Raw genomic sequence first — 13181 nt, forward strand, 5'->3', positions numbered from 1 at the left:
ATCTGAAATCTAATGTTGTAGTAATTTAATGATGTTTGTTTACATTGTTGTATTTCTTACAGCACAAGTGCTCTTCCTTCTTTTTTAAGTCTACTCCACAGCCTAACAGACCTCAATATTGGATGCACTGCACTGTCAGTAAGATGTAGATGAACATGAAAGTGTCACTATTGCAGCAACAAGAGTGATAAGAGGCTTAGAAAACAGGAACTGTGAGTAAAGGCTGAGAGAATTGGTTTTGTTTAGTCTAGGAAAGAGAACATGGCAGGAGCAAAGGTGGGAAATATGATAGTCTTCAGACGTGTCTAAGGGTGTTACAGATAGGATGTGTAGACATGGCGCTTAGGGACATGGTCTAGTGGTAGAGTTGGCAGTGTTAGGTTAATGGTTGGACTCAATGGTCTTAAAGGTCTTTTCCAAACGATTCTATGATTCTGTGGTTTGGTTTATGGACGTGTGATCACTTACGATAAAGAGAAGGTAGAATTTCTAATTGTGCAAATGCTTAGACATTTGAAGCAAGCAGCAGAACACAGGTAGTACTGTATCATCCATTAATATTTGATCAAGAAATTTTTAAATTCTCCTTTAGGAATAGTTTTCTGTGTGAACATATTTTGTTTAATATTACTCTCCATTTCATCTCACTTTCTTCTGTTCATAGCTTAGGAGGTATTTCTCAACCTTATGTCTCAGATCCCACATTTCCTGTTTGATCTTGAGTACACGAGAAGTCTGTTTAAGGTTCGAGGAGGCTGCGTCTGGATTTCCCTTATTTGACTCTGGTCAGAAGTATGGGATGAGTGAATTTTTTGAACTTTCCTGTAGCCATGCCATAAACACTCTTTAGTGTGGCTTCTTTTCACCAGCATGTAGTATCAAAACTGAGTTAGCAATGTTTGTAATGTGTTGCCCTCATCTTCTTTCTGAACATAAAATCAGGGGAGAGAGTGTGTGAATAGCTGTAGTTTGGAGGCGTTGTGCATATCTGTGTGACAGGTCATCTGCAGATGTGTGTGTCAGTCCTGGGGAGTCTGGTGAATCTATATGGTGCAGCAGCATCAGCTCTCATCCATTCATATAGTATCTGTCTATGTGCTTATGGTTTTGTAGTGTTGTTTTCCTAGGTCTTGATACTCTAAGAAGTGGCATGGTATTTTTTTGTGTTGGGGTTGCTGTCTGCTGAAGTAGACAGAGTTGACTTTGTCCCGTGGCTTTAGTTCACACGCTTCGGAATGATGCTGGTGCAGCCACTGGCTTTCTTCACGACTTCTCTTTCTCCCTCTGGTGAAATTTGTGGCAGGCTATTTTATAAGGGACTTTCTGATACCTTCTTCTTCTGCAACATCTAGTGCTGGACATCTGAACTGTGTTCATTAATTAAATCAATTCCTAATTCTGAAAACAACATGCAGTGTCATGTATAACCATGCTAGCTATATGCATTAGGGAGACTTTTTTTTTAAAATTAAGATTCCAAAGAGCTGTTGGAAAGCTGTGAGGAATACTAAGGCAACACAACTCTCTCACAGCCCCTTTTCTGAAAAGGCTGGTGGGGTGATTATGTGCATATATTTTTCTCTTTCTACTTGAAAGACCTTGTATATTATGGATAGTTAAAGATTGTTGCAGAATATCTTCGGGTTTACGATAAGAAGTGTAATTGTCATAAAATGAGGCTTTTTGATAGCAGTACATTTTTTTGTTCACTACAAATTTATTTATTTCAGAGAAATGGCAAAAGAAAGTATATTTCGGGATCTCCTGGAAATCCTGATGAGCGCCTCAAGTGAAATTGAGCAGGCCTACAAGGACTCCTGTGAATTGGTAGATCTAGACACCTGCCTGCTGCTCATAGCAGAGTGTTTCAGATGTCTGAGGAATGCCTGTGTTGACTGTGCCAAGAATCAGCATGTCATGAGGTATAGTTACGATCCATTTCAACCCATACAAAAACATAACCTTCTGATGTTTGTGTGGTTTTATATAGAGATTCTTATTTTACACTGCTGTGTTAGTTGATTTATTAACTGGTATTTCCTGCTTGATGCAATCACTTGAAATGAAGTATGCAAGGAACAAAAATAGCTGACCTATTTGTAGGTCAGAGTTTGGGGCATTGCTGAATAATAGAACAAAGTGTTTGTGTCCTTAGTACGAATTGATTATGCAAATGATGTAAGCCTTCTGGAAGTCTGAATATAGAACTACCCTTTTTCTCTTTTATTTCTTTAATTTTTTGGATAACATAATGAGTAAGTAGATAGTCTTAATTATCAGTTACAGGATTAGTATTTTTTTAAGGTACATTTAGATCTGTCTGGCACGCATGGCAAAGTATAGTGTGTAGAATTGTGCATATCAACTCCAATACGTATACAGGTAAACTGATATTAATGGATAATAAGAAGTCAGTCTGACTCCTTAAGTTATTTAGTGTCTATTTTTTTTGCCTGTGTCTGTTGCAACATTGAAGGGATGCTTGGGATACAACCAGCTGTAGCTACTGAAAACCTGGTAGTCTACCTGCTGTTTTTAAAAAAACAAAACAAAAACCAACCCAAAACAATAACAAACATCTGTCCGTCCCCCCAAGAACCCAAAGCCAATCAGCCAAAAAAACCCTCCAAAAACCTGTTACAAGTTTGTTAGATCACAAAGAATTGTTGTGGAGTACAATCTTAAAATTTGGTTTCTTGGGACTTGTCAAATTTGGTTTATTGAACTAAGTATAATTTTGACATGGGACAAAGTCACAACTTCTGTGCTGGGGCAGAATTTTGTTAATGCCACAAAAGTTGCAGGACTCTTCATAGAAGGCATTAGTTTTAGAATAAGGTAAATCTAAGTTCAGGTAGATCTAAGGTAAATCTTTTTGTTCCTGGCACTGCTAGCACTCGTGATCATGTTGTAGGTCGAAGAACTGATCAGGCAGAAAACTTACATGCTTGTTTATAAATTTTTGCTGGGTGGATGTTCAGCCAGACTGGGTTCCTTATTGTAACTTACTGTAGCTCCATAGTTACTCATGTTAACAAAACGGGGGGAACAGAATTGCGTGGCTGGGAGTTGGTAGGATTGCCCTTTTTAGTAGCATGACAAATACAACCTAGTTATGGATATCTGAATTCCATTAGAAAGTAAAAACTAATTTTTTTACTTTCTAATGGAATTCAGATATCCAACCTGCTTCTGAACAAAAATGTGCTCTGCACTGGTTATACTTGTGCTGCATACTTGCCCTCCCTAGGCAGTTAGCATAGCCTTGCTCATTTAGGAAGCTGGATGCTAATAATTGTGCTTTCCTGTAGACTGCAGGAGGGGAAAGGCCCGTGTGGATAGAAAGTTCTGACCACGTTTCTAACAGTGAAGGACTCAGTGGGTCACTCACTGAATACTTTTTTGGCTTTGTAGCAGCATAAGAATTTATGCTCCTTTTAATACCGCACTGGGTGCTTTGAGCCAGCTGTATATTAGCCATATGTTTGTGTTGCTTTTAAACAGTTGCAAATGCACAACTTGTTTAGGAATTAAATGTCCTGAATGATCAAAAGTTGTGAATAGAAGGAAAATTATTTGCCTTTGATGTTGGTTTGAAGTGTACAACATTCAGACATTCCATAAAAACCCCCAAACTGCAAATTTTTTGATCAAAGTCGAAACTGATTGTTTCTAGGAAAGAATGCAAAGATTGTAAACACATGGGTTGTGTAACAGCTTTTAAACTATTGGGGAATATGAAGCTTTGTTCCTTCCAGGGTCAGTTTTTCTGCTTTGTGTGCTGTGAAGAAATTTAGGGTCTGAAGGAATGGGAAATGTTTTGATTTCAATAGATTGTATGTATACCAGTGTGCATGTGTGTATTATATATTTATAAATGTATGTTTGGCTTCTCTTCTGTGTTAGAACTTAATGAGAAGGAGTATATGTTTGTCTAGTAAACATCTGCAGTAGGCAATTATTCAGCATTCATATGTGATGATACGATATTTTTTAAGTAACTCGTGCATGGGTGTGGAGGTTTGGTAGAGATGGTATTGCCTTGTTAGGAAGTTTCAGCTAGTCTATCTTGGCTGATCTCTTCTCAAAAAGCTTGAATACTAAAGTACAAACGAGTTAAAAGCTGAAAACTTCATCTGTTTATACTGTATTCTTTGACTTTCGTTTTTTACTCTGTTGCATGCGCATCCTGGCATGTATGTTATTTACCTCCAGGATTGCTGATCTTCGGCTGTAGAATTATTTTGGTGGTTTTCATTCCAAATGACTTGACTTCACTGGTTTATCTTTACTATCACCGTGTTTTTGCATGTCTGGAAGTGTTCAAGGTCAGGTTGGATGGGGCTTTTAGCTACCTAGTCTAGTGGAAGTTGTCCCTGCCCACAGCAGGGGGTTGGACTAGATGATCTTCAAAGGTCTCTTCCGACCCAAACCTTTCTGAGATTCTACCTATGATTCCTTCTCACTGGAGAAAGGATAAATGATTACTTGACTTTCCCTGCTTCCCTCTGAGAGTTTTGTATGTTTTCCTTTGAACTGGCCCTGTTCATTTGATGGCCGTCACTAATCACTTTGTTGGTATTTAAAATCCTCAAAGTTTATTACTATGTAATGTACATTGACACTTTCCCTGAGCACTTGAACTTCAGACAAAGCAAAGTTTTTACACAAATAAAGCTGTTTAAATTACAGGAATAACCTGCTGATTTTTAACATCTGATTTAGAAGAATAGCAAAAAGAGAGGAAAGGATACTTAGCTCTGAAGGTACTGTGTCCAAAACTGTTAATATGCAGGCTGATGCAGTAAACCTGTTCCTTTTGCTTCTGATGGCAGTAGTGTGGCACAGCACAGCTGATAGTCAGGCACAGTTAAGTGGGAGAAACTGCTTTTTATGTCGGAGGTTCTGAAGATGTTAAAGAGTTGCTGTTAACTTCAGTGAAAAGCCTTTTCACTTTATTTGAGTGTATTCCATATCAAGTGATTGTTTTTTTCTTTCTTTTCCAATTTAATGATAGGAACTTGGGTCTCATCTCTACATCTGTCCATTTGATCAAATTGCTTCATGGAATACAAATCAAAGAAGAATTGTTATTGACTGGTAAGGCTGTGGATTTTGTTAAATATATAACCTGCACTATATTTTTTTACGTGGGAAGTCTTGTGATATTATGGCACCGTACTGATGCATTTTTTCATAAATAAGCTTAATTGTTTCTTGAATTGCATGTAAGAATTGGGGGGCCTTCTCTTATGCTACTTGAAAAAAATCTTGGTCCCAAGTCTAGTTCAATTGTATTTTCCCTCAACCGTTCCCTGTAGATTGTTAAAAGAAAGATATGTGGAAACTTCTTTAAAATTAACCAGGATATTTGAATTGCAAAAAGGAAAAGTTCCTGTAATACCTCCATTCAAAATATGTTCTGTTGTTTTACCGTCTTTTTATTTGATCTGTGAACATAGTGAAATGAAGAAATACTCCTTTTTTATTTTGATGACACTTGAAATAAATTATCTGATTCCAGGAAACAAATTTTGGCTGTGACTTTTTTAAAATTATTTTTTTAATTTTCATTTCTTTACTGAGGTTGCTGGCCTGTCAGGGTAATATCTGCCAAGAACTAAATACTGATCTGAGTAGTGTTCACATTTCCTTAATGGATGAGTTTTTTCTTTTCATGCAGTGAAGAGAAAATCTGACTATAGTATGCTTCCTCCTTAATGGCAGTTATTGCTACCGATTTCTACCAAACTCGTTTCACTGGATATTAAGGCATTTTCAGTAATTCCCTTCACAGTCTGTGTTTCAGTGTGTGCATGTGGAGCTTGGTACAGGGCATTGGACCTCAGTCTTTACCGTCTGTGGTTGCAGAGAGTAGGGAACATTTGGTTTCTCTTGCTACTTTTATTTCTTTTCACTCCCTTTACTTGGATGAGGTTTTTACTGGGTTCCTGTTGCTGCTTTTCTATCATTTTGTGAAAGCAAATGAAACTACTATCATACAGTAACTTACCCTCAAACACCTTTATGAAGCTGGGAAAGAGCAGTGAAGTCCAGGATACTGTTTTTCCTTTTGCTGCTATATTTGGCTCAGAATGAAACCTTTCAGGCACGTGACGGTATTATGCTTAAGCCACGTTCGCTCCCTCACCCGTTGCTAGAATCCTTCTTCCAGGGAAGGATCAGTGATGCTAGCACAGCCCTTCAGTGTGGGAGGACCAGAGCTGAACCCTGTGGGTGGCAAAAAGAGGGCTTGCTCAATGACCATGAAGAGGAGGAACTGACAGCACACAGGAGTGACTCTCAAGCCGTGTCACAGGGTCGGACAGGGAGGACTGGGAAAAGGCGTGGAGGGCAAGAATGTCCTGCCCCACAGTTGTGAACCCCTTCATAGACCAGTAAGAGAAAAGGAAAAGCGATGGGAACTAAAATGCTGGTTTTGTCCAGCCTGACGTTGTCCCTACTGGGGTCCTTGACAGCAGTAGGCTCGAAAGGCTGTCCTGGAGAAGTGGACTTCCCACCTTCAGCTTATTCAAAGCCTCAGGAATTGCGGTGTGAGAATACCGCCTTTCAGTGGTGCCTCCCAGCATCTGCAGGAGAGTGAGCAGGGTGTACCCCTTGTTGGTTACATGCATGGCCTGAGGTTTCCCCTTCAGTCATGTGGCTGCTGACCCCTCCTTGATCGGTTATCATATGCATGTGTGCTGTTCTCCTGCTGCTGGGATCTGAAGAAGCAGCAGTGAATGTTACTCAGCAAAAAAGAAAGGAGGGGGTTGAACCCAGTAATTTGATTAACTGCTTCAGACTCTTTTTCCTAGCCAGAGAATGTTGTAAAATCTCTATCACCGTTGAAAAATAAGGGGGGGCATTGACCAGAAAGTTTTTAACAGTATTTCAATAAAAAGTGTTTTGTGACTGTTACTCTACATAGCCGCTCAACAAATGAGTTTGAGTTGTAATTAAAATTTGATGTATTGACCCAGGATAGATGGTTGGTTTGATTCTCTGTGTAGTATTGATCTCATTGGGAAACATCTGTGATGAGCATGGCTTAGGTATTCCATTTATGTTAATACAATAACAACAAAAAAACCCAGACAACAAGGGTTGCTAATTCCTTGCTGAGTGATCTGATGAACTTTGTTCGAAGTGAAAATTAAGCTGGTGCCTAGAGCAGCTCCTTGTACAGGGTGTACCTCAGAAGTTAACAGTTACATTCAACTGTGGATTAGTAGTGGTACTTTCAAAAGCAAGGTAAATTGCTAAATTGGACTTGCATAGCACTGTTGCAACAAAAGAAACACATGAAATTAGTTAATGTTACTGTGTTTATTAACTATATTTCTGCTTAATGATTTTCATCCTCATATTTCATCTAGGAAATCAGGTCACAAGGCTAGAGCAGCATGTGTATTTTGTTCTAGCAGATAATTAGGTGTTAAGTGGAATATTTCAAGTTGTTCATTTGGATATGTGTCCCGTTTCCTCCTTTAAATGGCTGCTTGGATTTGATGATCCCTCTTGGTGCCTGTTTATATCCTTAAGGCATTTTAAATACCTTCATGTTGATTCCATAGCAACAAAATACATGGATAAAGAGGCAATGCTGTATTGCACAGTGAACAGCACTAATGTTTCAGTTCATGTCCCTGTGAAAAATTCCCAGAGTGAGTCACTGCAGGCTAAATAAATTTGAAGTTCCAACATTATTATATTTATGAAGACGAGAGATTGAAAATTCTTTATGCAGGCTTAATTTAACCTGATCTGTGGTATGTTTTCACTCTTTTATCTGTTGGTAACTTAAGACTGGTAAGTCTCTGAGTGGTGTGGTAGTTTTTGTAGGAAAGTTCAGTGTAGTACAATTTGTAATGGATGAAACCAGAAATGAAATAAAGTATATATTCTCTGGCCACTACTGTGACCAGTGTGGTGGTTCTAAGGGAGGGGACGAATTGCCTGTTCTAACAATATATTAGTGAACAAAGCAGCAAAAAAGGAGGTGCTGTGCCAGTGGTGTGATTAAAAACTGTTGCGAAGATTTAGTTAATGAAATCCAGACTCCTTTACATCTTCTCTGCTAGGAGAAATACTTTTTTAATAGTTTATCTTAGGCCCAAGTGTTATATACGTGGTTAATTTGGCTCCTTACGTCAGTAGATTTACTGAAACAACCCTACTGCAAGTTTTCAGCATCTTTTTTTTTTTTTAATGCTATAAAAAGTTAGGTAAATTCCTGTATGCTTGTAACGTACTTGTCCCAGCCAGCTGTGGAAAAAGTTGTTGTTTTGAGTACACGATATGCCACTAAGGCAATGGGCCAGGAAACCTGAAGGTGAGTTAGTATGTCTGTCCTGGAATAGCTCTTTAAGGCTTCAGTTATTCAAAAATAACTAGTTAATTCATACGTATGGCATATAAAGATTGTCCAACCCCACCTGCAAACCAGCCATCCTTGTATAATAATCTTCTTTCTTTTTAATACATATATTAAAAGAACATTTTTGGGCCTTTCCTGTATGGTGTTGCTGCAGATAGCTGTTTGTTCCCACTCTTCCTCCCTTCTTACTTCCCAGGTTAGTTTTAGTTGCATTCCATAGCCTAGTTTCTCTGCTCGTAATTGCTTACAATACATAGTAGTAATTTGTCTTGAGCAATTCAAATTCTGTAGTACTTAGAGAAGGGAACCTGCTCTAAGGAGTTGCACAGTGAAAGCCAACAGCTAGATGAGTGCAGGGGGTTGATGGGCAATGATGCTTAACAAGTGTTTTAACAATTTGTAGCTGCTCTTCTGGGCAGCGTCAAGACTGATTTGTGTCAGATAAGTCACACGTACTTGTAAATGTGCTCTGTTTTCTTATTGCTCCAGCAGTCCTCCCCCCTTCTCTCTGCAAGAGATAGAACTTCCCAGTCAAGTAGAGAAAAACTCAAGTGCTACACTTCTTGGACAGTATCTGAAAACTGGACTTCACCTTAGTGTTCTTAAAACTATGCACGCTGAAAGTCTAGGAAGTGGGTGATTGTGTAAGGAGGTACTTAACTTTTTAGATTACAGAGCTTGGATATTCCTGGTGGGAAGACAGAGATGATGACAAATGCTGCGCCCCTCTTTGCAGTTCAGAATTAATTTGAATAGGGATTAAAGATGCAGGAACTGTACCTACTCGTGCGGAAATGCTGCATGCAAGAAGGTCCATTACATTTCTTTGTTAACTGATTTGAGACCACAGTCTTGCAACAAATAGCTAATAAGATACTAAAATTTTTACTTTGAGTCTTAGGGAAAAAATTAAGTCTCTGCAGAATATAGGTTTAATGGAATTTTCATAGTACCCTCTCCACATCCCTTTTGTTTTAGTTATTTTTTTAATTTAAAAAAAAAATAAATCCTCATCATAGCAAGCTTTTTTTTTGTGCTGTGGGTACAAAGACCAAGAACACTTGCCAGAGGAGCAAGCTGATGAAGCTGCCAGATGAACTTTAACTGAACTGAAAGCAGACCCAGATCTCTTAAGAGCTAAGAAGTAGTTCAGTATGTTAGGCATTGCAGCAGACATAGGAAATATCCTTGTCAGAAGCCCACGTAGAAAATCTCCTTCACTTCATAGCATGTGTCTTGGTTTGGTTGTGGGGTTGGTTTTTTGTTTTCCTTTTTCCTATAGCAAATTTTAAGCTTTTCAGCACAATCTAGCAGACCTTTGGGAAGGTACATTGAGGTTTGTCAAGATGATGGATCTTTAGATTCCAGAGTGTGAGATCTGAATTTAGGATTCATCTCTGAAATCTGGAAAAAATAGATAGCTTTGTTTCTCCTTAATAAATTGCAGTGAGGGCGTGCCTGCTTTGAAGCAAGCTTATGTTCAATAGGCTGTGTCCCATTTGATCCTTTCATTGATTCCCACCCCCACCCCATCCTGGACAGAAGGAGCTTTAATCTTTTTGTTTGTAAATAGATCTTCTCAAACCTTTCACCGCTTCAAAATATTGCCGATGCTGAAGAATGTGCTTTGAATTCCAACTTAATTGCTTAAAAAGTATTTATCTGCCAAAATACTTTTCTCTTCTCTTGGATGAAAAGGCATTGAATGCCTGATAGCTGCGCTGCATGGGACAATTTGTTGTGCAAGTTTTCTGAATGAGTTGATTGTCCTTTCTGAGCAGAACTGAGTGCAACTGCACCGTATCAGCCCCAGAGCAATACTGTGCTGTTTTCTGTGTGCCTGAGAGAGGTGCTCTGAGCATCACGCCAACATTCCTCAGTTCCAGGCTGCTGGTGATAGTCGAGCTAGCTTTAAACCGAGTAGCACGGGTGGTGTTATTGTTATACTGTGCTGATGCCATGCTTCTTAAGTTTTTAGGGGTTTTAACTAACCAGGGTAAGCTGCATAAACATGCATTAATGGGAGAATATTAACAGCATATGTTAATGTCATGGGTGCTCCTAGAGATCTCAGTCAAAATCAGAGTCCAGGTGTGCTAGTTGTTGTACAAAGGTTTTGGCCATTCACTGCTCTTAACGTTATGAAGTCCAGAAACGGGTAAATTATAGCGGGTGATAAGCTTGAATCCTTGAACGGGAATTTGACTTTGCTTCCAATTTTCTGAAAAGTGTTCAGGTGTAGTTAAACTGCTACAGACACTTTATTCAGAACAGAACTTAAACATTCCTTTAAAAGCAGTGATGAAAGATGACTCTCTGTAGATTTTTTTTTTTTAATACTGCGCTTACTATAGTAACTTGAGCATTTTCTGGTAGGATGTTCAGCAACACGAATATCATATGTCTAACACCTGTTCACATCTCCTTTCTCAAGGAAAGATGTGTGGGAAAATATGGAATATCTTGTAAACATTTTTAAAATGCTCCAAATGCCATGTACTTACAAAGGAGCTATAAAGAAATGTTTCTTGCTTTGAGCAGAAGAGGAGAAAGCCTGTGATGCTGTTCAGGTAAAGACGACCACGGTGAATCTGAACCTTCTTCAGCGCATTTCCCCACCCACCCCTGCAGCCTGCCAGCCGCCTTAATAATAACTTGGGTTCAGCTTCAGTCACTGTTCTTAAAGTACTCAAACTGATTTGGACCTGATCAGCTATCATGCGTATTTTCTTTTAGTTAATGAAAAAACAATTGCTCTTGACGCATTGCTGCCTTATAGGTTGATTGTGGTCTAGGAAGAAAGTGCGTTGGAAAGTACTTTTTAATCTGTCAGTGTGGAAGAGAAGTACTCTGCAGAAGAAATGGCAATAAGTAACCTTAGAATTCAAACCTCTGTAAAAATAAAAACAACATCGCTCCTTCATAGAGATTAAAAAAAAAAAAGCATAAGGGTATGCGTGTGCTTTAAAAATAAGAGGTAAGGAACCTAGGCTATATATAGCTTCCAGAGATACTATTTCTTGCAAAAGCCAGATGGGATGGAAGCATTTCGCCTTTGATGAAATAACAAGACAAAAACTTTCTCCTGAGGTCTGCAGGAGAACATCACATGATTGAGCGAAGAAGGATACTTGATTTCTTTGTAAACTCTGGAAGGTGAAGGCATGCTGTGTTTAAAAAGCCACTGAATCATAAGGTGTACCTGTTCGTGTAGTACTAGAAAATCGTGTTGATGTTTTGTTATAAGAGATCCCTGAAAAGAAATCAGAAATTCCCAGGAGCTGCACTGGGTAGCTTATCGCTTCTAAAAAGTTCTTAATTCAAAGTCGTTTTCAAGGGTTTACAGAAAAGGAGATGCTTAATCGAATGTCTTTGTTTTCCTGAAGAAGAATCTGAGTAAAACAGGGAGCTTTGTGTTGTTATGTTGGCAAAAGTACTCCTGAAAACAAAAATGAATGAATACCAGTTAAGTGATTCAAGTGATTTCTACTTCCTCAAGAGTGGCTAGGAGAAATAAATCTTTCAGTTCTGTCCTCACTCAGTGAAACGAAACATAAAATGTCTCTTTGCTCTGAACCGGTTCCTAGTTCTGCACTCAACCATTTGCAAATTAGAATTGCAGTGGAAAACCGAGACTGGCTAATTTTGAGGGTATGGAAAAGCAGGGGAAGGTGACGTTCTCAAACCTGCCAAAGAACACTAAACTGATTTTTCCTTTATTCTTTTTGAAATGGGTAGCCATGTGTCCTTAACCATTTCTTGATTCTTGTCAATATTTATTTATCTATTTGTTTTCTTCTCCTAGAAGGCAGTGGCAACAGCAGCACTGTTACTTTTGGTCCCATTAAAAAGATTATATCTTGGCAATAGGAAAATGAGCTAGAAGTAAATACTCAGACCTTTTCAGAATGCATCTGAGTGGTACCTTTGCAGAACCAGTTAGCTTGAAAATCAAGGCATTTAGGGCTTATGTACTGGCATAGGAGTCTAACTATCTGTGGCCTATTTTTGATACTTTCTTTTTTTCTGTATCTTATCATTTGGAATGACTGGTCATTCAGCAATGTATTTTAAATTAACAGGACAGAGAAACAGAGTGGTCAGCTATGGAATTTAAATATTCTTTAACGAATGCCAATATTGACCAAGGGAGTCTGTCTCTTCTCTTTTGTGCTTCTCTTTTATTTCCTGTTCAGTATCTTTCATGTTTCTGTTTCATTCTTTAAAAAAATTGCATTCTGCTTTCACTGCTTTTTGTAGTTCTTTAATCATGTTGCACTGAACGGTTTCATTTCTAAATTACTGCTTGTGTTTTATATATGAAAAACAAGTTCAAAAAGATCCAAGTGACACAGGCAGAGTATTATCATAGAATAGAACCATTAAGGTTGGAAAAGACCTCTAAGATCGAGTCCAACTGTCAACCCAACACCACCATGCCCACTAAACCATGTCCCTAAGCGCCTCATCTACACGTCTTTTAAATACTTCAGGGATGGGGACTCAACCACTTCCCTGGGCAGCCTGTTCCAATGTTTAACTACTCTTTCAGTAAAGACATTTTTCCTCATGTCCAATCTAAACCTCCCCTGGCGCAACTTGAGGCCATTTCCTCTTGTCCTATCACTTGTTACTTGGGAGAAGAGACCAACACCCACCTCGCTACAGCCTCCTTTCAGGTAGTTGTAGTAGAGAGCGATGAGGTCTCCCCTCAGCCTCCTTTTCTCCAGGCTAAATAATCCCAGTTCCCTCAGCCGCTCCTCATAAGACTTGTTCTCCAGACCCCTCACCAGCTTCGTTG

General features: G+C 38.8%; 1 protein-coding gene across 1 annotated transcript in view; it reads left to right on the plus strand.

Moving 5' to 3' along the window:
- Positions 1–1734: 1734 nt before the first annotated feature.
- The window catches only part of ATXN10 (ataxin 10), a 102194-nt gene continuing 90747 nt past the window's right edge, over positions 1735–13181 (plus strand). Inside the window, exons 1-2 of the mRNA XM_009323643.1 lie at positions 1735–1922; positions 5018–5100. Coding sequence (XP_009321918.1) covers positions 1735–1922; positions 5018–5100 — 271 coding nt within the window. The remainder of the gene's footprint in view (positions 1923–5017; positions 5101–13181) is intronic.

This window comes from Pygoscelis adeliae, unplaced genomic scaffold, assembly GCF_000699105.1.
Source record: "Pygoscelis adeliae isolate BGI_AS28 unplaced genomic scaffold, ASM69910v1 Scaffold215, whole genome shotgun sequence".
NCBI lineage: Eukaryota > Metazoa > Chordata > Aves > Sphenisciformes > Spheniscidae > Pygoscelis > Pygoscelis adeliae.